The sequence below is a fragment of the Camelus ferus genome, chromosome 9, assembly GCF_009834535.1.
Source record: "Camelus ferus isolate YT-003-E chromosome 9, BCGSAC_Cfer_1.0, whole genome shotgun sequence".
Classification (NCBI taxonomy): Eukaryota; Metazoa; Chordata; class Mammalia; order Artiodactyla; family Camelidae; genus Camelus; species Camelus ferus.
In genome coordinates this window covers 60,745,400-60,767,874 of record NC_045704.1, presented here as the reverse complement: position 1 = coordinate 60,767,874, position 22,475 = coordinate 60,745,400, and the positions used below count along the sequence as shown (strand labels likewise).

General features: G+C 44.3%; 1 protein-coding gene across 5 annotated transcripts in view; it reads left to right on the top strand.

Annotated features, from left to right (window-relative positions):
• SLC22A15 (solute carrier family 22 member 15) overlaps positions 1-22,475 on the top strand; it is a 73,717-nt gene that overhangs the window by 19,703 nt on the left and 31,539 nt on the right. For all 5 annotated transcript variants that reach the window (XR_004322599.1, XM_032486964.1, XM_032486965.1 and 2 more), the window contains exons 3-5: positions 13,939-14,071; positions 14,705-14,869; positions 20,904-21,033. Coding sequence is in view for 4 of the 5 variants with exons in the window: in XM_032486964.1 (XP_032342855.1) it covers positions 13,939-14,071; positions 14,705-14,869; positions 20,904-21,033 (428 nt within the window). In the remaining variant the exon portion in view is untranslated. The remainder of the gene's footprint in view (positions 1-13,938; positions 14,072-14,704; positions 14,870-20,903; positions 21,034-22,475) is intronic.

Sequence of the window (22,475 nt, the reverse complement as noted above, 5' to 3'; positions counted from 1 at the left end):
AGTTCTGTGGGCTCAGGACTAAGGAGGGGTTTTAACCTAGGGCATCACCTCGGTACAGAACAAACTGGATTATCTCACAAATTCATAGAAGAGGAGTGAGTGTCAAAAATAGGTTGAGCTAATCCATGTATCTTGAATGTCTTTCATTTCACCAGGGATAGCCCATTTTTTATATTCATCATTGCTCGTCAACAGGCCACTATTTTGGTCAAGAATAAGCAAAGCACCCATTGTTGGTGGAGACAATGACTACAGAAGCCCTCGTGGAAGCTCCCTCTGGAGAACGGGCTTTGAAGGGAAGGCCAGCTGACCGCCTGCTGGACAATGCAACCTTGATTAGAAAGCTCGTGGTGCCAGGATGAAAGCTTGACCTAAGTAACAATTATGCAGAATTGCCCACTGAATGTGCTTAATGCTTTAAATGAGGTAACATAGCAGCACAGTGCTTCAGCACGGCCGACTCTCAACGAATTTAAATGCGATCGAATTAAATCAATACTTATGAAATCTGTAATTGGGAGCCCTTTTAGACACCACAGGAGGGACACCATTCTTAGCAGATGTCACCGAGCAGTCTGATGCCAGAGAAAGCCTCAACACAGGAAGGAGAGTGCTGACAGAGCCTGCGCTCTGGGACCGCAGGAACGGGCACGCTGGTACCAAGCACATCTCCTGTGCTGGCGCCTGGGAGGCTCACCCTAACACCGCTTGCCTGGAGGCTGAATGTGGAGGGAAGGGAGCCCCGAGGGCTACTGCTCCCAAGACAAAGAGTTGGTAGAAGCAGGAGAAACAGAATTGAATAACTTCCCCAGCAAGTGCTGAGGATTTTTAAAGCAGCTCCGAGAAAAAGATGATAAAAGTCACCTAACTCAGATGGCCCCTCCCTTCCCTTCCTGTGACAGGAGTCCCATGTCCCTTTTCTGACCACCACGGGGGTGTACCCGTGAGTCACCATCTCTCTTGCTGTCCGTCTTGGTCAGGCTGCAACTATGCATCTGTTTTCCTTCCCTCCTCCTTTCCTCTCCGCATTTCCTATTTCCCTGTCTCTGGCGTTTTGTCTTTCTGAGTCCACTGCTCTCTGTCCCCACCTCTCTCCATCTCAGTTTCTGTCTCTCTGTATTTGCCTCCCATTTCTTTCTCCCTGCTGTCTCTCTTGCTCCCTTTTGCTTTCTCTCTCTGTCCTTCTCTTTGTTTTTTGCTCTTTCTTCTCCATCCTCGTTCCCTTTTCCTGGTTCCTCGTCTGTCCTCTTGCTCATTCCCACCCATGTAGATCCACCGAGATACACACACTTGGATGTATATGCTGTTCTGCATCTTGATGAAACATATATCATCATAGATTTATAAATACACGGCACTGTCCTCCCGTGGTATAGAGGCGCACATTATATTCCTATCCTGTCAGAAGGCCAAACGGTTATCCACCTCAGAGGTGTATCTTCAGGCACAAATATTCCCTGTGCAGTAGAGACCCGCAGTCCCCAGCAGGGGCTCCACGATATTTGGGGAGGGGAGGGGGCTGCCCCGACATGCTGCCACCTGTGGGATCTCCAGGGAAGCCCCTTGGGATAGCTGAACTATCTTTGGGGTGTCCCAGATGCTAAACTGCCTGCTCCCAGCCGGAGTGGGTTCCTGATGCTGTCAGGGGTGGCTGTGGCCCGTCCGACCTGGGGCTGGAGTAGCACGGGGCCTTCATATACAGTCTGTGTATATATGTATGTGGTTCATTTTGAAATTATCTGGTGTAAAATGAGATTTAAAAAAGAAAACAAGTATAAAGTCTTCAACAAAACTCATATTTCTGAAAATAAATATCTGAAAAATTTCTGAAAATAATTATCAAGATAGAGTCTGCAAAACACTACAGTTCAGGGAGACCATGTTAAAAATACAGATTTGGAAACTCGCACTCTGTGCCTTATTACATTCAGGTCAGGCCTTGCAGAAGCTATTCATGCAGGGTTTTGGGAAGGGTGAATAAAAGGTTATGTAGATGTGATTAACTTGGTATTAATGCAAAAAACCCCCTCTAATCTAGGAGTCTTGACTATTTTAAAATGAGCTAATAGCCATTGGGGTGAATTTATGTAGCAAATTGCTGTCTGCTGTATTCAAATTATTCCCTGAGCTCTGACTCATTCAGAAAGCACCAAATATCACGGAGACACACAATTATCATGCTTAATTAATGTTTGCAACCAAAAAGAGTAAGGTTGGAATCTTTAATATCATTGTGGATATTGAAGAACTGAAATTGACTGATTATTATCTTGAGATTAATATATTTTCCCCAAGCCATACCCTAGGGTCAAAAGACAGAGTATTAAAACTATTTGAAAAATTCACTGCAATAATTGCTTTAGGGGCTAATTTTTTTTTAATGTCTTGCTTCCTTACGCCTGTACTACTGATTGTTATAGGCTGCACACTTCACCCATTAAGTGGTAATTCAGAGTGACAACTACATTGAAATGAAGCAAGTTAGTTAATCACCATGAAACTGTTTCTGAACTACCCTGTCCAAGTCCTGCCTAATCACAGGAGGCCTCTGCTTACCTGCTTTTCTACTGAAGGGAGGTTTTCCTGTACATAGCTCTAAATATTTTTATGGGACATACAGGACAGCGGAGGGCTGAAGTTTGGTTGGAATTATTCTAGAACCGTTCAGAATTTGTCACAGAACAGTAGCCAGCGCACTGGTGGTGTGGAGCCCTCGGGGACATGCTGCAGGGGTGTCGGGGGAGCTACTGTCTGTTTCAGCCCTGTAGCCTTGAAATACTGGCAAATTGGGAGGCTGTCTGGGTGGGGCTATAGTGCTTGTAATCTGTCTTGGTTTTCACCTGCTTCCAGCGGCAAGCAGGTGGATCAGTAACACGTGCCCAGTATTGTTTGGCCAGCCCAGACAGCCAGGGGAGGCTGCCTTAGTCTTTATTTTTCTTTATAATCTGGCAGGCGACATCCTCGAATAGCAGTGGGCTCTGTCCCCATTCCAGGGAAGGCTGAGTTGGGACTAGTGATCTACGCAGCTCGTAGGCAAGTAGGCCTTTTTCAGGAGAGACAGGGAAGCCGGGTGGGGGGCTTGGGTGCCGCCCTCCAACCTGCCGTGGCTCCTGCCTGGCTTGTGGGCTCTCTGATGTTCTGTGTATCACGCACGGCCAGATTCTTACCGCTGCGGGACCCCTGTGCTTCCTGCAGTGGGGTATCTGTGGACCAGTGGAAGTGCTTTCGGGGCCACACGGCTTCAGTTACTCTGGTGTCAGAAAGTAGATGTTTCATTGGCACAGATTCTGCCTTTACAGCTTTTTCAGTCAGGTTTCCAAAAAACTGCCATAGTTAATTTTCTCCATAGTTTTCTTTCTCATTGATGTAGGGCTAAAGATGAAACCAAAGTGTTTCATATGTCAGACTGGCTCTAAGAGGAGGGCAAACCCCTCAAATTCCAAATCTCCCTCACTCTCCTTTTCCCAAGAAAGCCATTCAGTGGCTCCAAGGAAAAGGTGATGAGTTAGGCAGTTCCCTGCGTGTCCATAAATTTACAACTTGATGCTTGAAGTTGTGACGTTGAGATGGTGTATATGAAGATGCCTGTAAGACTATAGCATTTGCTCTTCTTACATAAATAATTCAGCAGCTGTTTAATTTGTGCCGACAGTGTCAGATACGCACTTTGGGTACAAGTGTGCCATTAGGAAGTTTGCGGCATCATGGGGAGGGGGCAGGTAAACACATGACTCACTGTATATTACAGTAGAAGCAAAAATAGGGAAGGAGATGGCAGAAAGGATAGAGTGGGCAGCCTGGCGCCGTGAGTCAGGCAGGACTTCACGAGGAAGGAGGAAGGTTGAGAGGAGCTCAGCAGGGGAGGAGGTGGGGGCTGGGGCTAGCGCGGAAGGACAGGGCCACACGAAGGGTTGTCATGTCCTGTAAGGTGCCAGGCTTCTTGGCAGAAGGGGAGTGAGCAATGTTTGTTTTCCTTTGGGGAGCCGTGCCCTCCCTGGCGGCTGTGAGGCATGACCCTACATTATTTATGTGTGATTCAAGTATGGCTAATGCAGAGAAGTTTACTTGGCCTTGGGCCACAGCAAGGAGGACAGGCCAGCACAACCTCCTTGTGGGAGGGAAGTGACCCTTGTTTGAAAAAGCTTAGGGGAAAGGGCTCATATTTACCATGCACTGCCCCTTGCATTAGAGTGGTCTGTAGTTCTAGCATGTTCTCAGCCCCTGTTCCATGAAATGTCACCATATATTAGTCGTGGGGAATGGGTAACCAAGGTCACGGGGGAAAACGGAAGCAGAGATGGACGAGTTTGTGGTATCGACAGCCGATGAGAATTCGCTCAGAGCAGAGGCTGGATGTGCGTCTAAGGGTCCTTCTTGCTCTTTAGTCTTCCTAGTGTTCATGACCAAGTTAAGAAGCATCTCTTATGGTCTGCATTCTCGGCCAGTGGGGAAGGAGAAGGCAGGTTCTGATTCTGTTACCCGGAGCACAATTTGGCGGAAGAAAGAAAAGAAAGCAACCTGGGGATGGTTGGTTTGTGTCGTGTGGCTACACCAGGATATCAGATGGGAAAGGAAGGGATAAACGTTCCATTAAAAGGTGGAACTTTCACTAAGCATTTGTATTTAAAACATACACTGTAGAACGAGATAAATCTGCTCCTAAAATAATAAATAAATAAGCAAAACCAACTTGAAAGTTGATTTTAAAATGAATTATTCTGTTCTCCTCGCCCCCGGCCTTCTCCTCATCATTTCCCAAGCACACAGGCCACTGAACCTTAACTTCACATTTGACATGCAGTCTTCCTTTTCTCCCTTTTCCCTCTCTCTCTTTCTTTTTTTTTTCACCAACCCCTGGTTCTGTTACCCTAAGCCACAAGGACCTACTCATTTCTAGTCTCCTCCCTAATATTCAGTTGATTTTTTTCAGAGCTTCCTGAATAGAACACGTGCTAGAAAACAAAGTCTCTACCCAGCACTTTGTAACTTCAGTGCTTTTGGTTTAACACGCTCAAATATGCTGTTATGTCACTAGTTTGCTCCAGAATTCTAAGACGTAACCAAATTCGAGCATATAGTGCTCAAAGAAGATTTGGGGACAGATGCCTTGGCATTGGGACCAGGGTCCACTGCATACTCTAGTATGATTGTGTCTGAGCTGCGGTTGCATCATCTGTAAAACGGGAGTAATAGGTAAACGATTCTAAAAGGTGGTTGTGTGGAGAATAGTATGTGAAAGTTGGTTGGTTATTAATTATCTGGTTTTAAGTGGCATATTCCCATTAGACATACCTTTTTTATTGAGGCATAATGGGCATAATATCATTATATCCGTCATATTAGTTTCAGGTGTACAACATAATGATTTGATATTTGTATATGTTGTTAAAAGGTCATAATAAGTCTAGCTTACATCCCTCACCATCCATAGTTTCAAAACTTTTTGTCTTCTGATGAGAACTTTTAAGATCTATTCTCAGCAACTTTCAAGTATGCAAAACAGTATTAACTGAAGTCCCCACGCTGCACATTACCTCCCTGTGACTTATCTATTTTGTAACCGGAAGTCTGAATTTTCTGACTCCCTTTACCCATCTTGTGCCCACCTCGGCAACCACCAGTCTGTTCTTGGTATCTGTGAGTTTTTCTTTTTTAGGGTTCACATGTAAATGAGATCATATAATATTTGCCTGTCTGTCTTTCTCTGTCTGACTTACTTCACTTATCACAATGCCCTCAAGGCCCATCCATGTTGTTGCAAATAGCAGGATTTCCTTCCTTCTCGTAGCTGCATAATGTATGTATGTACACACATGCATACATGCCCACATACACACACATCTGACATTTTCTTTGCCCATTCATCCATTGATGAATTCCTAGGCTGTTTCCACATCTTGGCTGATGTAGATAATGCTGGGGTGCATATATCTTTTCTAGTTAGGGCTTTCGCTTTCTTCAGATAAATACTCCGAAGCAGAACTGCTGGATCATATGATAGTTCTATTTTTAACTTTTGGAGAAACCTCCAGACCGTCTTCCTTAGTGGCTGCACCACTTCACATTCCCACCAACGCTGCACGAGGGTTCCCTTTTCTTCATATCCTCACCAGCACTTGTTGTTTCTTGTCTTTTTAATGATAGCCCTTCTAATGGTCTGAGATGATATCTCACTGTGGTTTTGATTTGCATTTCCTTCATGATTAGGGATGTTAAGCACCTTTTCATGTATCTGTTGGTCATCTGTATATCTTCTTTGGAAAAATGTGTAATCAGATCTTCTGCCCATTTTTTTAATCAGATTATTTAGGGTTTTTTGCTATTGAATTGTATACGTTTTTAAATATATTTTTTATATTAACCCTTTGTCAGATACATGATTTGTAAATATTTTTTCCCATTCAGTAGGTTGATTTTTGATTTTGTTGATGGTTTCTTTTGTTGTGCAGAAGTTTTTTAGTTTGGTGTGGTCTGCCATGTTTATTTTTGCTTATTTTAAGTTTGCTTGTTTTTGCTTTAGTTAGTTTAGTCTAAAAACTCGCCAAGGCCAATGTCAAGGATCTTACCACCTATGTTTTCTTCTAGGAGTGTTATGGATTCAGGTCTCACATTCAAGTCTTTAACCCCATTTTGAGATAATTTCTGTGTATGGTGTAAGATAAGGGTCCAGTTTCATTCTTTTACATCTGATTTTCTCAACACTGTTTATCAAAGAGACTTTTCTTTCCCATTGTATATGCTTGGCTTTCTTTTTCACAAATCAATGGACCGTATTTAGTGGGTCTGTCTGGGCTCTCCATTTCCTTCTGTTGATCTGCATGTGTGTGACATATCTTTGACATGTATATTTATTACTCAGATGTTAATTTTGCTTTTAGGATTATATAAGCATGCAGTTCACTTTAAAGCAATAACTTTTTTTCAAATTATATTTCTGCCATGTCAGAAACAGTGATTGAGTTGATTTGTGACCATTCCATAAAGGTTTGATGATTTCAAGGGAGATGTTCAAAACATATTTTGTGACCACCTTTACAGCTTATCTCAAGCTTCACTCAAACTGTGGTTGATCTAGTCCATGCCTGTGGTGTCAGATAGTACCTATTCATGGGTGAGTCAGCCCAGATCTCTACCCAGCTTGACTCTGTTCTCTTCTCTGAGGTCCTGTCCAGCCTGGCCTGGATCACTGTAATGACCTTGACAGGTCTCCCCACACCCATGCTTACCATCACTATTCCATTCTCTGTATTGCAGCTGGAGCAGCTTTTCTTGACATACCCCAATACTTTATCCCTTTTTGAGAGATGCCATTTATTCTCAGCCTCTAAGAAGTAAGAATCCAAATATGAAACAGAAAACCTCCCAGTTGCTTCATTAACCCCCAGGCAGTAGCTACTGTCTTAACTGTCTTCACTTCTGCTTGCCTGCCTCTTTTCCTCTTTAAGAGCTGGGAGGCTTTGCATAGCACCTGGCTCTGCACCCAAACCTGTATTCGCCTTAGTTACGTTCCTTTCGTCTTTTCTTCTCCAGGCACTTGCTGTTGGTGTCTGTCCCCAGCTGTGCCTGATGTTCTTTCAGGTCATCTCTCTTTAGATGAGTGAATGATTGTACCAGCACTTTTAATGCTAGACCCCTCAAATCCTTTTTGAAAATACAGTATAATAAATGAACTTAAGAACTCAATTTAGTGATTGAGGTAAGTATATGAACGAAAATACAGATGTTGGTTATGAGATAAAAATAGAGTTAGCTAAAGCTGGGTCAAACTGAGAGACTAAAAATATTTTGTCTTTATAGTCAGCCTTTTCTATTCATGTATGGGAAAAGAAAAGTAGCTTTCCTGCTTTTTCAATTTGCAAGTAATTTTTCAGTTTGAAATGAATTAGTATAAAAAAGAACAATCATCTTGTAGCTTTAGAATTTAGCTTGTCATTAAAAAAATAATAGGAGTGTCATCGCTTTAATAATCTGTAGCCAATTAAGGGTTTGAGTGATTTATAAATTTATGATTTTTAAAATTTAAAGCCTCATAAAGAACATATTTTTCATGAATGTCACAGTCATCATATTTAAGTTTATTATAATTTAATTTCTGATGTCCTGGTTTGGGTTTTACTGTGGTATTTGACAAAAAGGATAAGAAAATAAGCTAGTAATTGAGTCTAGTCAGGTGGGTGACCACTTTCTAAAACTTAAAAAATTGGTCATATCCCCAATACATTTTCTCAAACACTGTGGGGATTACTCTCCTAGTATATTTTGTCTGAACTTTGACAAAATAAAACTCTTTAGATCATATAGTAGGTCTGTGATAAGTGTATAAACTATATTTGAAAAGTTTTAACAATTGAGAACAAAACAAAGCATTTAAACCAAAGTCCCGCAAGGTTAGGGGGCGAGGGATTCGGAAAGCTGATTGTAAATACATTGTCCCAAGTCCGTGGCTGGTCATTCCTGAGTCAGCCATCCCCAGCTCACCTCGATCTGTCAGTGAGATCCTTGGGTTCCAGTTTCACATTCTCTAATTTGCTTTTTAAAGTCAGGCCGTGCTTTGCAGGTTTTCTGTCAGTTCCTGAATGTATTCCAGGAGAAACAGGGCCATGCGTTAGTTAGCCCAGCCAGCACTGACCTGAAGAAAAATTATTAGGAATTACTTTGACGCTTAGAACTGGCAGCCTGAGAATTAGAATTTGAAATTTGCTGGTCAAACAGCCCTCAGGCTACGTCTTCCTAAAACTGCCATCCAAGCTGATGGTTACCCAGTTGCTGGAAGGATAGTGTTACTGCCTTTTTTGATGGATTTGAGAAGTTCTGCAGACGTGGTCCCCAGAACAGCTGATGATGGGGGAGCCACGTAAGCCTCTCCTTATTGATTAAACACAGGACTGATCACTATGAGCCTGAGCATCTTGGCCGTATAAATGGACCAGCAAAATCGAGGTGCAGGACAGTCAAAGCTTAACCAGCAGGCCAGATCTTAAAGGCAGGAAAGCACCAAAACAAACACTAAGAGTATGAAAGACATAAAAGCAAGTGTTTGAACTCCAAGGTGTTAAAAGCAAGTACAGTTAGGCCTTGTTCATGGGCCATTGTAAGGCAAGGGGTGGAGCCCTGTGACAAATACAGCCCTGTCTTCTCTAAGCCAACCTAGATTCTCTGCCACAGAAAGGTGGTGTGCTACTCAGTCTAGTGATGTGATCTTCAGATGATCTGATGCTTTTAAAGTTTGGTTACCTGCTTCCATCTCAGGTTCTCAGGTCCATGGATTAAAGGAAAAGCAGCCTCCAGTGGAGAGGGATCTAGTGTCATGAATGGTTTCTTTTGGGGATAACCAGATTTCAGTTAGGGCACGAATGGGAAGCATAGAGAAATTAAGGAAATAGGGGAATTTCCCGATGGTGACATTCTTTCACTACCCACTGTCCCTCTTATGTCTTCCTTGTCTCCTTAACCAGCATCTCTTTTATTATTATAATCATCACTCCTTTGCAAATCCCTGCAACTCCCCAGGGCCCCTCTCTCCTCTGTCCTATTCCTGGCAAACCCCTGGCTCTGTGGACGCCTAACTCCCCCACCTTCTCCTCGCAAAATTGATAACTACAAGACTCAAGTGTTCATTCAGTGTGGCTGGGCTGTCCTGTGATGTTGCCTTTGGATGGGCCATGCCGCCTTCCGAGAGGGGCCTGTCTGTCTTCTCCCTTCTTAGACTTCCGGCTCCCCCTCCACTGCCGCTCCCTTCAGCTGCCGACCTTACTTGATATTTCAGTGAAACTTAAGTGAAGCAATCTGCCAAGAACTTCCTTACTGCCTGTTTGAACCCTCACTCCACCCTCCTCCCTTTTACAGTAGAACCTTTCCTTCTTGCTTTTCCAAGTACCTTTCTCCTGCAGGGACGTCTCTACCGGATCGCGCTCATCAACATGCACATGTGTTAAAAAAAACGCACCCGTAACCTTTGACCCCACCTGTCCAAATACGGTCCCATTTCTCGGCTCTTCTTCACAGTGAAACTTAGGAGCACCATTCTGTGTGCATCTGCTGCCTGCAGTCCCTCAGCCTCCTCCAACTCTTCGGCCTTCCCCAATCCAGCTTCCGTCTGTACTCACCTGAAACTGCTAATTTTTTTTTAAGTGTCCATTTCGTTTCCAAATATAACTGCACATCTCTATCCTCGTCTTCACTTGACCTCTAGAGCAGCATGCAACATACTTGACTTCCCCTCCCTCCCTGAATCACATCTCCTGGTGTAGTGTCCGTGACACCACCCGCCCCCGCTTCCTTGCTCTCTCTCTCTCACTCCTACTTAGGGGCTTTCTGTGGTGGTTCCCTTCTGCTCAGCGTCTGAATGTGGAAGTGTCCTGGGCCCCTGCCTGGAGCCGCCATCCTTGTCTCTAGGTTCATAGACCCTCGTGTCCTCCCCCTTGAGCTCAAGACTCACATCCAAATGCTTGCTTGGCATTTCCACTTCGGTGTTTTATTGGCATCTCAACCTCCGTGTGTCTAAACAGAACTCATACTGTCCCACCACATACATGACACCCCCTCGCAGCCTCCTCCATCTCAGTAAAGGTCACCACCATCCATGAGTGGCTAAAGTTAAAAACTTGGGTGAAATCCTTGACTCTCCCTTCCTCTCCTCCCCGCTCCACCTCTCGTTCATCAGCAAGTCCCCAGCAAGGCCAGTTCTGCCCACTCATGTAGTTCTCTCCATCACCATTGCCTTCATCCTGGTCCAAGTTCCCATTATGTCTGGAACTATTGCAGGAGCCTCCCTGCTCCCACCCTGCCCTGTTGAAATGCGTTCTCTACGCGTGGCCAGGGTGGTCTCTAGAGACATAAATCCAGTAATTCAGTGTCTTCCCATTGCACTAGGATAAAATCCCAGCTCCTTACCCTGGCTCAGGGCCCTGGGTGACCTGATGCCTGCCCACCCCCTGCCCTGGCCTTATTTCACACTGTCATCACTAGAGGCACCACTGCACTTAATCTCATGGTCCCCAGGCAGCTTTTCAGGGTTGGTCACTTGCTCATCATTCAGATCACAGATGTCACCTCCGCAGAGAAGGCTTCCCTGAATACCTTCTTTAAAGAGGCTTCCTCCCAGTCTCTCCCAACATGTTTACTTATTTAATGTCTTCCTTACTCCACTAGAACTTATACTCCAGGAGGGCAGGGACCACTTGCGTCTGTGTTCTCAGTGTTTAGAGCAGTTATTGGCCTCTAGTAGAAAGTAATCAGATATTTATTGACCACCGGAATGAAAAAAGTCTGGAAGTGCAGTTCAGTTTTCAGTCATATCGCTTCTGTCACTCTCTTATTTGAACCAGGGCTGCCCCCAAGAGCAATAACTGCCCGATTACTATTTCTCAGGGCAGCGATGCCCTAGACTGCTGTTTCTGACCCTCAAGGGGCTGGAAGACCAGTTCATTCATCTTGTTAAGAGCTGCGTGTGAAGGACAGGAGAGTTTGGAAGCAGAGTGCAGCGTGAGTGAGGGGCGTTCTCCTTTGTTGATGTGCTGGTGCCCAAGTGTTTTTGTGTGTTGTTGTTGCGTGAAGATGTATAGATGCTGTCTCGTCAGGATCTTTATCAGTCTAGTCTCGTAGGACATACAGGAGAAGGAGAGACGTTAGGTTGCTCGGGGCTGCAATGACTGGTTGTCAAAGTGTGGGGCGGGAGTGGTGTGAAGAATGGATAGTGGACCACGCGGGGCTGCCTCCGTGGGGGTTTCTGAGGCAGTGCTTTCATAACCCTGTCCTTGCTGAGCCTGGGGAAGGGGCTTTGAAGGGGAGACATGAGCGTTCTCTTGGTTCTCTGAGGTTCCCTCTGAGACACAGGTGGACTTTTGTCCTTATAGCCAAAGGTCACATTCACACATCACTAGACAGGTCTTTAGATGATGGCGCTTTATGCAGGGGATGGTTACTTTCTCTTTGAGTTTATAAATTTCCCTAAAAGAGAAGATAATAGTACTCAAGGGATTATTTTTATTGTGGTAAAATATACTTGACATCAAATACATCATTTTAAAGTACAGGGGCGTTAAGGACATTGCGTCATCCTGCAGCCGTCACCACTGTCTATGTCTACAGCTTTCTCGTATCCGAAACGGGAGCTCTGTATCCGTGAGACAGTGCCTTCCCTTACTCCCAGTGCCTGGTAACCGCTGTGCTGCTCTCTGTCTCTGTGGATCTGACTGCTCCAGGTAAAGGAAGGACACGCCTCCTGTGTCCCCTCTGCTGTCAGCTGCTTCAGCTCAGACGCTCCTGCCCCGGGTGTGTGTGGGTAGGGGGTGGGGTTCCCACGCAAGCAGGTCTCCAGCACCAGCTGGGCGTCCTGCCATTCAGTTCAGTCCTGACACGGTCTACCTGGAGTTGGCGTCAGGTCCCACAGGTGAGGGTGGGGGCCCACAGGACTGCCCCTGCCACCCCCTTCAGGCACCAGTCATAAGTTCAGGCTGTTTCCCGTGCTTCTGACTGTAAATCTGAGGGTCCTACTACCCCCTCCTTGGGTTCAGTTAATTTGCTACAGCAGCTCATAAAACACAGGAGAATATTTTCTTACTAGATCACTGGTTTATTATAAAAGATACAACTCAGAAACAGCCAGGTGGAAGCGATGCACAGGGCGAGGTACGTGGGAAGGGACACAACCTCCATGCTCTCTCTGAGCTCTCTGTCCTCCCAGCACCTCCATGTGTTCACCCACCTGGAAGCTCTCCACACTCCGTCCTTTGGGGTCTTTATGGAACTGTCATTTCATAGGCATGATTGATTAAGTCACTGGCCATTGGCGATTGATTCGACCTCCATTCACTTTCCCCTACCCAGAGCCTTGGAGTGTAGGGGCTGAGAGTTCCAACCCTCTGTACACTGGGTTGGTTCCCTTCCAAAAGTCAGCTCATTCAAGTAAACTCATTATGGTTGAAAGGGATTTATTATAAATAACAAAAGTCACCCATTTTACCTTTATTGCTCTGAAGCTTTTTTAGGAACTGGGAGCAAAAACTAAATATTGTAACAAAAGATATCCCTATGGTTTTTATGTAGGAAATTACAAGAGTTTTCAGGAGCTATGTGCCAGGAACCATGGATGAAGACCAAATATATATTTCTTATTGTAAATTACAACCATAAATGGAGTCACACAATATTTGTCCCATTTTGTCTGTTTATTTCACTTAACATAATGTCAAGTTTCATCCATGTTGTACTTGCCAGAATTTCATTCCTTTTTAAGGCTGTGTAATATTCCCTTGGATGTATAGACCACATTGTGTTGATCCATTCATCTATCAGTGGACGTGTGGGTTCATTCCACCTTTTGGGTATTGTGAATAATGCTGCTATGGACCTTAGTGTACAAATAATCTGTTTGAATCCCTGCTTTCAGTTCTTTTTGTGTATATACATACTCAGAGAAGTGGGATTACTGGATCATATGGTAATTGTATGTTCATTTTTTGAGGAAAGTACTCAAGGGATTTTAAACCTATTAATTTATTAGAAAAAAAGAAAAAAAGACCCTTCATTTTTTGCCTTGTATACGCTATGCAGTATGTTAGGTGTCAGAGGAACAAAATTAATGGGATATGACTCATCCTCTCTAGAATTCAGGGACTTAGGATGAGAGACCTATTCAACGGATGGATAAATAATTAGCTATTACATGCTGTGTTCAGTGCTGGAATAAGATGTGTACAGAGTACTGTGGGAGCACATTATAGTAACGATTTCTGGTGTTTCTGAAGACAAAATCTCCTTGGATATCGTCCAGGATGGATACTCTACTGAATGCTGGTTAATAGTGGTAAATGCAGTGGACAAATTCCAATATTCAAGTTTTTGTTGTACATTTGATTTTTTTTAATAGCTAACTCTGTCTATCTTTTCTGTGACCTAAATGCCTTTCTTTTTTTTTTTTTATTTCCCTTCCTCTAGTGGTTCTTAATTGCCAACAGATCTTACAAAGTCAGTGCAGCAAGCTCTTTTTTCTTCAGCGGTGTGTTTGTGGGCGTTATCTCTTTCGGTCAGCTTTCAGATCGCTTCGGAAGGAAAAAAGTCTATCTCACAGGTAATCTGTTAGTGTTCATGAACTGAATAAAAGGACTTATTTCCCAGGGAAGTAATAAGGGGACTATTTCCTTAAGGTTCTCAGGGAATTGCCACGTGGGCACAGCACTGATCTTTATTATGCCGGTAAGAGGCCGAGTTGATTCTGGCCAAGCTTTTTAAAGTGACCAGCACACCCTATGAAGGCCAGATGTTTGCACCGTAAACTTTTCATGGCGGTGCTTTCTGCAACCCCTGGATTCTAATTCATGGCATGTTTCTAAGGACGACAAAGATTGCAACAGTCTACCAGAGCCATTTCCTTCTGTCTTATGTGTTGATTTATTTCAGATGAGCTCCACAGGACTTAGCATAGTTCTCTTGACGAGCTGAGTACGAGCTAGGATTTTTCAATTTCCAACATTATTGTGCATAATTTGAAAGGTACACATGATAAGCAGAAATCAACTGGTAACAAAGAAGACCTCAGTTGTTCCTGATAGTTTTTTAGAGGAACTGTTTAAAAAAAAAAGCATAGCTCAGAAAATTTAAATTCACAAAAGATGTATCTTTACAGACTAACAAATATAATGTATTGTGTTCATCAAATACAGGTTTACCTCTGGATTATTGAATCTTGTTCTTCTCTTTCTAGGTTTCGCTCTTGACATCTTATTTGCTATCGCAAACGGGTTTTCCCCCTCGTATGAGTTCTTTGCAATAACTCGCTTCCTGGTGGGCGTGATGAACGGAGGGATGTCGCTGGTGGCCTTTGTCCTGCTGAACGAGTGTGTGGGCACCGCCTACTGGGCACTTGCAGGTACTGCTTCAGTCCACGATGAGCCGCTCCAGAAAGCCTGGCAGGAAACCACATTAACCCTGGAGTCTAAAAGTGCATTTGGACTTGAGGTGCCCTATCCAACTATTAGATTTGCCCTCTGGAGTTTGTTCCGTGTGACCTTGAACGAGTCACGAGTCAGTTTATTTGTCTTCCTCTGTGGAAAGTCTCCCCCGGGCCCACCTCCCCGATGGTCAGCTTGCCCCCACCCTCACAGGCTGCCTGCAGATTGTCAGTGAGAGTGTCGTTTCCCTCAGGAGGCCACTGACTGCTCTTTCCCTTGAGCTGAAAGAGAGTGCAGAGGTAGGAGATGCTAGAAACTCCCTTCTCGGTGCCTTTATGTTGTATTTTATTACATCCTTGTCTCCTAGGCCTTTCTGGCTTTTACTGTTCTCTTCCAGTCGGCAGGCAGTGTTTCTTTACTGATGTTTAAGTCCCAAAACGGAGGCCATATTCTGTACTGTTTTTAACCGTCCCACCATCCTCTCAAGAACTATATTGTAGTAAAACAGATGATTTTAAAAGCTTCCTGGACTTACAGTACATGTCTTGGGAGAGCTGCTGCACTAAACCTCTACTTTGTGGACTGTAGGTTTGCAGTGAGAATGTCCTGTTTGTTTTGCATTTTCATTCATTCAGCTGTACTGTTGATGTTCTTGTAGCTAACATGGAAAAAGGGTGATCGTGCGACTGTGGAGCTGTGTCAGCATGAGGATGTAGGTGAGGGAGTGCCAGCGACCATTCGCTGAGCATCTGTTATGTGCCAGGGAGCACGGGAGGCATTGGCCCATTCCCATAGCGTTCCCAGAGCCTATGAGTTAAGAATTTCTACTTGATTTTTACGGATGAGGAAACTTGGCCTCTGAAAGGTGAGGTGATGTGGCCCCTTTTTCACACAGCTCCTGACTGACAGGGCCAAGATGATGCCCAGCTCACGTTGTCCCTGAGGACTCTCCTCCCAGACCTTCAGGAGGTCACCGCAGGTGAATGCTGACCTGCTTAGCCTGTTTTTTCTCATTGGTCGTGTTTCTGAAGTTGGTGAGGGCTAATGTATTGAGCTGGAAGACAGAGGATAAGTAAAATAAACTCTGCTTTGCAATCTGTGTGTCCTCCACACTTCTGTCTAAGCTGAAAGCCCCAGGGGATTGGGCAAGTCAGAGCTGAGCAGGCGAGCGCGAGACCCCAGCTCCATCCTTGCACGACAGCGTCCTGCCTGACTCTCACATTCGGTGCTTTACGGCGCACTTTGTCTACAGCAGCTTTCAAAGGCTGCTTTTTTCGCAAGTCCGGCTCCTCAGCTAGGATCAGTGAGAAAACTTCCTCTGAGTCTTCAGTCTGCCTTGTGACTTAAGGTCATTTTTTTTAAGGACTATGGTCAGGCTTGCTGGGACTTTCTGAGAAATTAGTTATGATGGTGATCATGACCACTCACATTATCCTGGGAGGACACAAAGGCACCCCCTCATGGGGTTTGGGTTCTCCCGAGGCTGAAGTCTTGCTCGTGTAGAGCGTCATGGGTACATATTTTTCAGGTACCTGGCACGTTCCCCTATTAAAGTCTTGACATTTGACTTTCATTGTTCCATGAAGAAGATGCTTTCTTACAAAACACACATCCTGCCCCCAACCCTGCCAGACTAGGATTATTCCTGCCCTGTTGCATATGTGCAGAAAAAAAAAAAAAAAAAAAAAAAACACCTCCTGGTCTCTTGCTCCCCTGCCAGTCTGCTAAAGGCAGTAAAAAGATTCCTGATACAGTGCTTTAACCTTCCATTCTCGTCCTTGAAGCTGAGTTAAGATGAGGCTATAAAATTTCTGTAGCAGAGGAAAAAGGGAGAAAGAAAAAAATGACAACAGTAGAACCAGATGGTTGCCAGATTCAGTGTGAGATTCAGAAGGTGCGTGAGAGAGTTCCCGGAGAAGAAGGTGCGTGAGAGAGTTCCCGGAATGCCAGTGCCCCGCCCCGCGCCCAGGACAGAAGTAAGAGTCTGATGCGCCTGCAGCTCTTTTGGGAGGCACTTCCTTCTTCTTTCTTCCATGAGCTGAGTTTTCTCCGGAGTTTTGTCCTTGGCTATGCTTTTCAAGCTGTTCTCTCTCCAGCACAATTGTATACACTCCTATGGCTTCTGAACTTCAAGAAGTTGGGGGAAGAAACCTAAATGGTTAGCAAGAGGGGATTATTGGAAGTAGCCTAATTGTTTAGCAGTAAAAATAATAATAATAATAATTTGAACAATTGTGCTTGATTACAAAATAATATGTGCAGTCTGTATAAAATACTATGTAAAGTGTGTGCAAAAAAGTCTAAGTCCAAACCAAAAACATCCACTTTTGACCAGTTTGCTGTGTAGTGCCTAGCAAGAAGAATGAGGAGAATTGATTAAAAATTATTGAGAGTAGAAAAGATAAAATACTAAAGCTGTGAAAAATGTCATAGTAATATATTTATTATTTATTTTTTCTTATATAAATATCTTATAACAAAAGGAATTGATACTCACTGTAAAAAAAAATAAACAAACCAAGAAATATATACAAGTGAAATATAAAGAATGAATACAGTCCTGCCCACCTAGAGACCATCTCGGTAAACGCGTTGCTGCCAGGGCCTCTCCTTTACACACCTGTTCTACAGCATTCATTTATTAAACAGACCCTGCTGTGTACCAGACTCTGCTTTCATAGGCACTTCGGATACAAGTTGTAGGGGGGAGGCTTGCTCCAGTGGAGCTTATGTTTTAATCAGGAGAGGCATATGCGAATGTGAGGTAATTTCAGAACATGTTAAGTGTAGTGGAGAAAATGAAACAGGACAGTGGACCAGGATAGTAAGTGCAGGGGACAGTGACATTAACTAGGATAGTTAGAAGAAAACCTCAAAGTAGGTGTTTGAGCAAAGATGTGAATGATGAGGAAGACCGGGGGCAGTGAGATTCTGAAAGAACTTCCAGTCGGATAGAAAGGCGAGGACCACGGCCCTGAGGCAGGAATGAGCTTCTCTGAGGACCTGGGAAGATGCCCGTGGGTGCAGTGTGGAGAGGCGGAGGGAGGCTGGGGTGAGATCAGGTTGGAGGGGCTGGATGTGATAGGGTCCATGTTGGGCCAAATGAAGATTTTTTCCTTTTTACTCAGAGTACAGTGGGTAGCCAATGAGTGAATTAAATAGAGGAACAGGAGGATCTTATAGCCAGAAAGATTGCACTGGTAGGTGTGTGAAGAATGGATTGGAGAAGCAAGAGTGGAAATGGAGGGGTCACTCAGGAGGCTGCTGTGATTGGCCCCGTGGAACCCAGAGGCAGCTCAGACCAGGTGGGAGGAGTGGAGGAGGAGAGAGGGTGTATTTGCACTGGATTGGGGTGGGAACGTGACCTGCTAAACGATCCGCAAAGAAGGCGAGAGAAAGGGGCGTCAAGGGGACTTCATGCCTTGCGCTCAGAAACTGGATGGCCCATTGGTGTCATTTACAAAAATGAAGTCATCACTCGGTGCTGTTTTCTAACCTGCTGAAATTTGGCCTTTACTAGTGCAAACTGAGCAGGAATCACAGACTTGAAATTAATTTAAGATAAGCAGAAAAGAAATCTGAAAAATAGGTATACGTACCCAAGGACCCATAAACAGTTACAAAACCACCGATGGTACTCCAGAATTACAATATGCAAAAGGAGTGATTGGAAACATTCGTGTTTTTTTTTTTTTAACTTCAATTTTTTAACCAAATAACCTAGAGCCTTACCACATCTATGTCTCCTTACCTTATCCTCGTCATTTCTGGGCACATATGTGTGGCTTCTTGCTGGACATTAGATATGAATGTCAATTGGCCCCTCAGATTAAAAGTATTGCCTTCTTTCACCTAAAATTTCTGTTCCTCTTCTGGGACCTCTATCTATGGTAACGTCATCATGGTATTTAAAGTCACTAAACTAGGACCTTTCAACCATATCCTCTTGTCCATCATAGCCAGTTGATACCAGGTCTTACTGATGGTGACAGAGATTCAATTGTGATGAGTGTACGTATAAAGGGAAGTCATTTGGTTAAACATGACCGAACCACTGAAGAGTCTGGCCGTGCCGATACCTGGAGCCAGAGTCAGATGCTTCTCATCTCTCTTCCGCATCCTCTCTGAGAAGCTTCCTCTGGTCAGTCAGGGATGGGGCCAAGCCGCTCTCAAGTTTCACCATCAAGTCCAGTGTGTTAAATCCTTGGCAGGAGCTCTGATCGGCCCAGGAGCTGTGATTGGCAGCCCCCGCTTGAACTGCAGGGATTAGGAAAGGGGAGATCATCTCTCCAAAAAAGGGAAAGAATGTTCTTGGAATGGAAAAGAGTGCTAGGTCGACAATATTTTATAATAGTTACTCACCAGCAGCAGCGTCCAGATGGCTTTTTTGGGGAGGTTAATAGCTGTTAAGAGGCTACACCTATTTTTCAGTAGAATGATATAACTCACATTTGTACAGCGTGCATTATTTTGTTTGAAACTGATAGCTACCCTTCGAGGTAGAGATTATTATTTCTCTTTCATTGATGAGAAAACTGAGACTCAGAGACATTTAGTGATTTTCCCAAAGTCACACAGCAGTGTGTGACAGAACTCGGATCTGAACTGGGTCCCTCTGAAATGGTCCCATCCTACGGGCTCTCTTCTTTTTGCCTACATTGTTGTCAGTGGACACTGAGTCCTCAGAGCTGCTCTGGGCAATGACAGAAAGCCTTGTTCTTGGAAACCAGGTGCTATTTGGTGCACAGTAATGAACCTATAATAGCTATTGATTATCTTAAGTTTCCAGGGAAATCACAGAGGATGGAAGCCCCCATTCCCTTACTTAGCTAACCACGTGTTCTGATGGGTTTTCTGAACACGCTGAACTTGCTGCACCATCAGCCCTCCCTTTGGTTTCCCCCTTGTCCTCACCAGGGCAGACAGCATACAAGTCATTATTTTTTGTTATAGGTTGATAATCTATGGACAAGAATAAAAGAAACATTGTGTTACAGGATTACTGTAGAAAATTCTTGTAACAGGATCGACAGTGTCCTGTTGCTATGGGATGCCTGCCGGAGCCCGCCTTTCCCTGGGAGGGCGATGGGGAGAGGAACGGTACAGAGTGCAAGCTCTGCCATCAGACAGACCAGGGACCACGCCTCCTGGCCGAGCCACACAGCTCTGTGTCCTTAGCAGCACCTAACTTCTCTGAGCTATTTCCTCCCTCTGCGTATGGCTAATGATGGCACCTGTTTTGTAGGATAATCTATGTATAAGGCTTAATGCTCAATAAGTGGCAGCTACTATATAAATAAATAGTGATAGATTTATTTAACCATGACTAGTAGTAGCAGTTACAGAAAGTGAGTCAGAGGTATAGAATTTGCAAGTATATTGGGCAAGCCAGCGGGTTTAGTCCCCAGTCAGCACTCATTTCAAAAAACATGGGACCCTCAACATCCCACGGTTGATTTCTTTCTTTCAGTGGCTGACAAAAATTCATGCTTCATGGAACTTATATTTCACTTGGGAGAGACAGACAAGAAACAAAATAAAATGTCCTATATCTGATGGTGATAAATTAAGTAGGGAAGGACAGTGGGGAGAACTGGGGAGCAGGTTGTGATTTAGGATAAGGATTTCAGGGACAGCCTCAGGGAGAAAGATGAAGTCCCGGCATTCCCATAGTCATGTGACCTTAAAACCTTACCACCGTGTAGCCAAAAATATTTCCAAGCCTCAGCCACGGGCTCAGGCAGATGTCAGTACAATGTCAATGCAGAATGCGTTTGGGCAGGCCCTTAACATTCATCCTGACCACATGTGGTTTGTATTTTTCATCTGCCATCCTCCTTTTCCACTGATTTGCTGGCCTCTCTTCTAGTTCTGTCACCTGAACCTCCGTATTTGTGTAGATTTTTCTTTCTGCTGACATGTCGCAAGGAAGAGACTGGCCCTGTGACCTGGGTTGGAAACAGTGCTGCAGGTGCTCCTTCCTCCAGTAACAGGCGTCTCTTCCTGAATTAGGGTCGATCGGCGGCCTCTTCTTCGCAGTCGGCATCGCCCAGTATGCCCTGCTGGGGTACTTCATTCGCTCCTGGAGGACCCTGGCCGTTCTGGTTAACCTGCAAGGAACCGTGGTCTTTCTCCTTTCTTTGTAAGTAGTTCTTCCTCTTCGAGTTTTGATTTAATAAAACAGAAGGAACGTCTTAAGAGGATGTGGGTCAATGAGTGGCGTTATTCCCTTTCAGGAGTTTGCCTGAACTGACTTTGGTGAAGAACTAAATTCCGCAAGCGCTCCAATGCTTGGCAGCTCCTGGGAGGAGAGATGCTTAATTAATTCAGAATGCAGGTATCCCTTGTTTAAAGTGACCTCTCGGTAGACTGCATTTTCACCTTCACATTGCTGATGGAGGGTACCGATTTCTTTTTTAACCTAATGCCTGGCTTAAGGATCTTCAGGCTGGATCACGTCACGTGCTAGGGGTGCGACTGAGCTGTGATATCGCAGAGCAATCTGTGCATATTGAATATGTAGGGGTGACCCGTTCATCCCCCGGGTGAGTATCATCTCAGGGCCTCTACCTGTGGATGTAGAAGGCTTCTCAGATATGGGAGAAATCCTTGGAGTGCACGGACTCAAAGTGATGATTCCCTGAGTCAGGGCAGGGTTTACAGACAACTGATCCAGAGTGTCCCACCACGGTGAGCCATCAACTCAGGCCTGTTTCCCCAAAGGTTTTAATGTGCTTATGAAAGATTTTCTCCCCTCAGGTATCAGACCTCTGATTTTAATCATTAAAATCTTTAGGACAAATAAAAATGTGGGCCACTGGTACCAGCTCTCTTCTGTTCCATGAAGTGAGGGTTACATGGAATAGAATTTGCATTCAGATTTGATTTAGTCATTCTTTATGCAGGTTCTACTAATTGAGATTTGATGGGGATCAAACTGAAGTGTATTTTCATTTTCTCTTTGAAAGTAAGAGCATTATTAAGGACAAACATGAATTTAGTAGAAATAGTTAACCTACATTTAAAAAGGCAAAATTTATGAAATGCATTTAGTTATGTGAATTAGGGTGATGTAGTTTTATTAGAAAGGCAAGCTAACCACTTCTTACTAGCTTGTGTATTGTAAATTTGGGGAATAAATGGGTGCCTAGGATAGATCCCTTGAATTAACAAGCATTTATGTAAATAATCAGTAGATAAATGAGTTTTCTTTTAAAATATTTAATAAATCACATACTTCTCAATCCAGCCTGCTCTCATCTCTCCTTCAGTAGCACAGCGACTACACTGGATGATCCAAGCCATTCTGCTTTTCTTTTTCGGAATGTGTGGTCTGAGCTTCTTACTGCTTAGTGCTCAGTGGGGACAGTGACTCTCTGGGAAATTAGTTCAGGTCATGAAAAAGAGGAAACAGAGAAAAGAACACATGAAATTGAAATGTGTTTATTCCATTAGGCCTAGAAAGTAAGGCTTGCTGTAGTCAGCCTCCAGTTTGTCTTCGATTTTCTCCCATCCCGCGTCCCATGCGCTGTTCCAGGCACATTAAGCTGCTCGTTGTTCCAGTCTGTGCCTTAGGCATGTCTG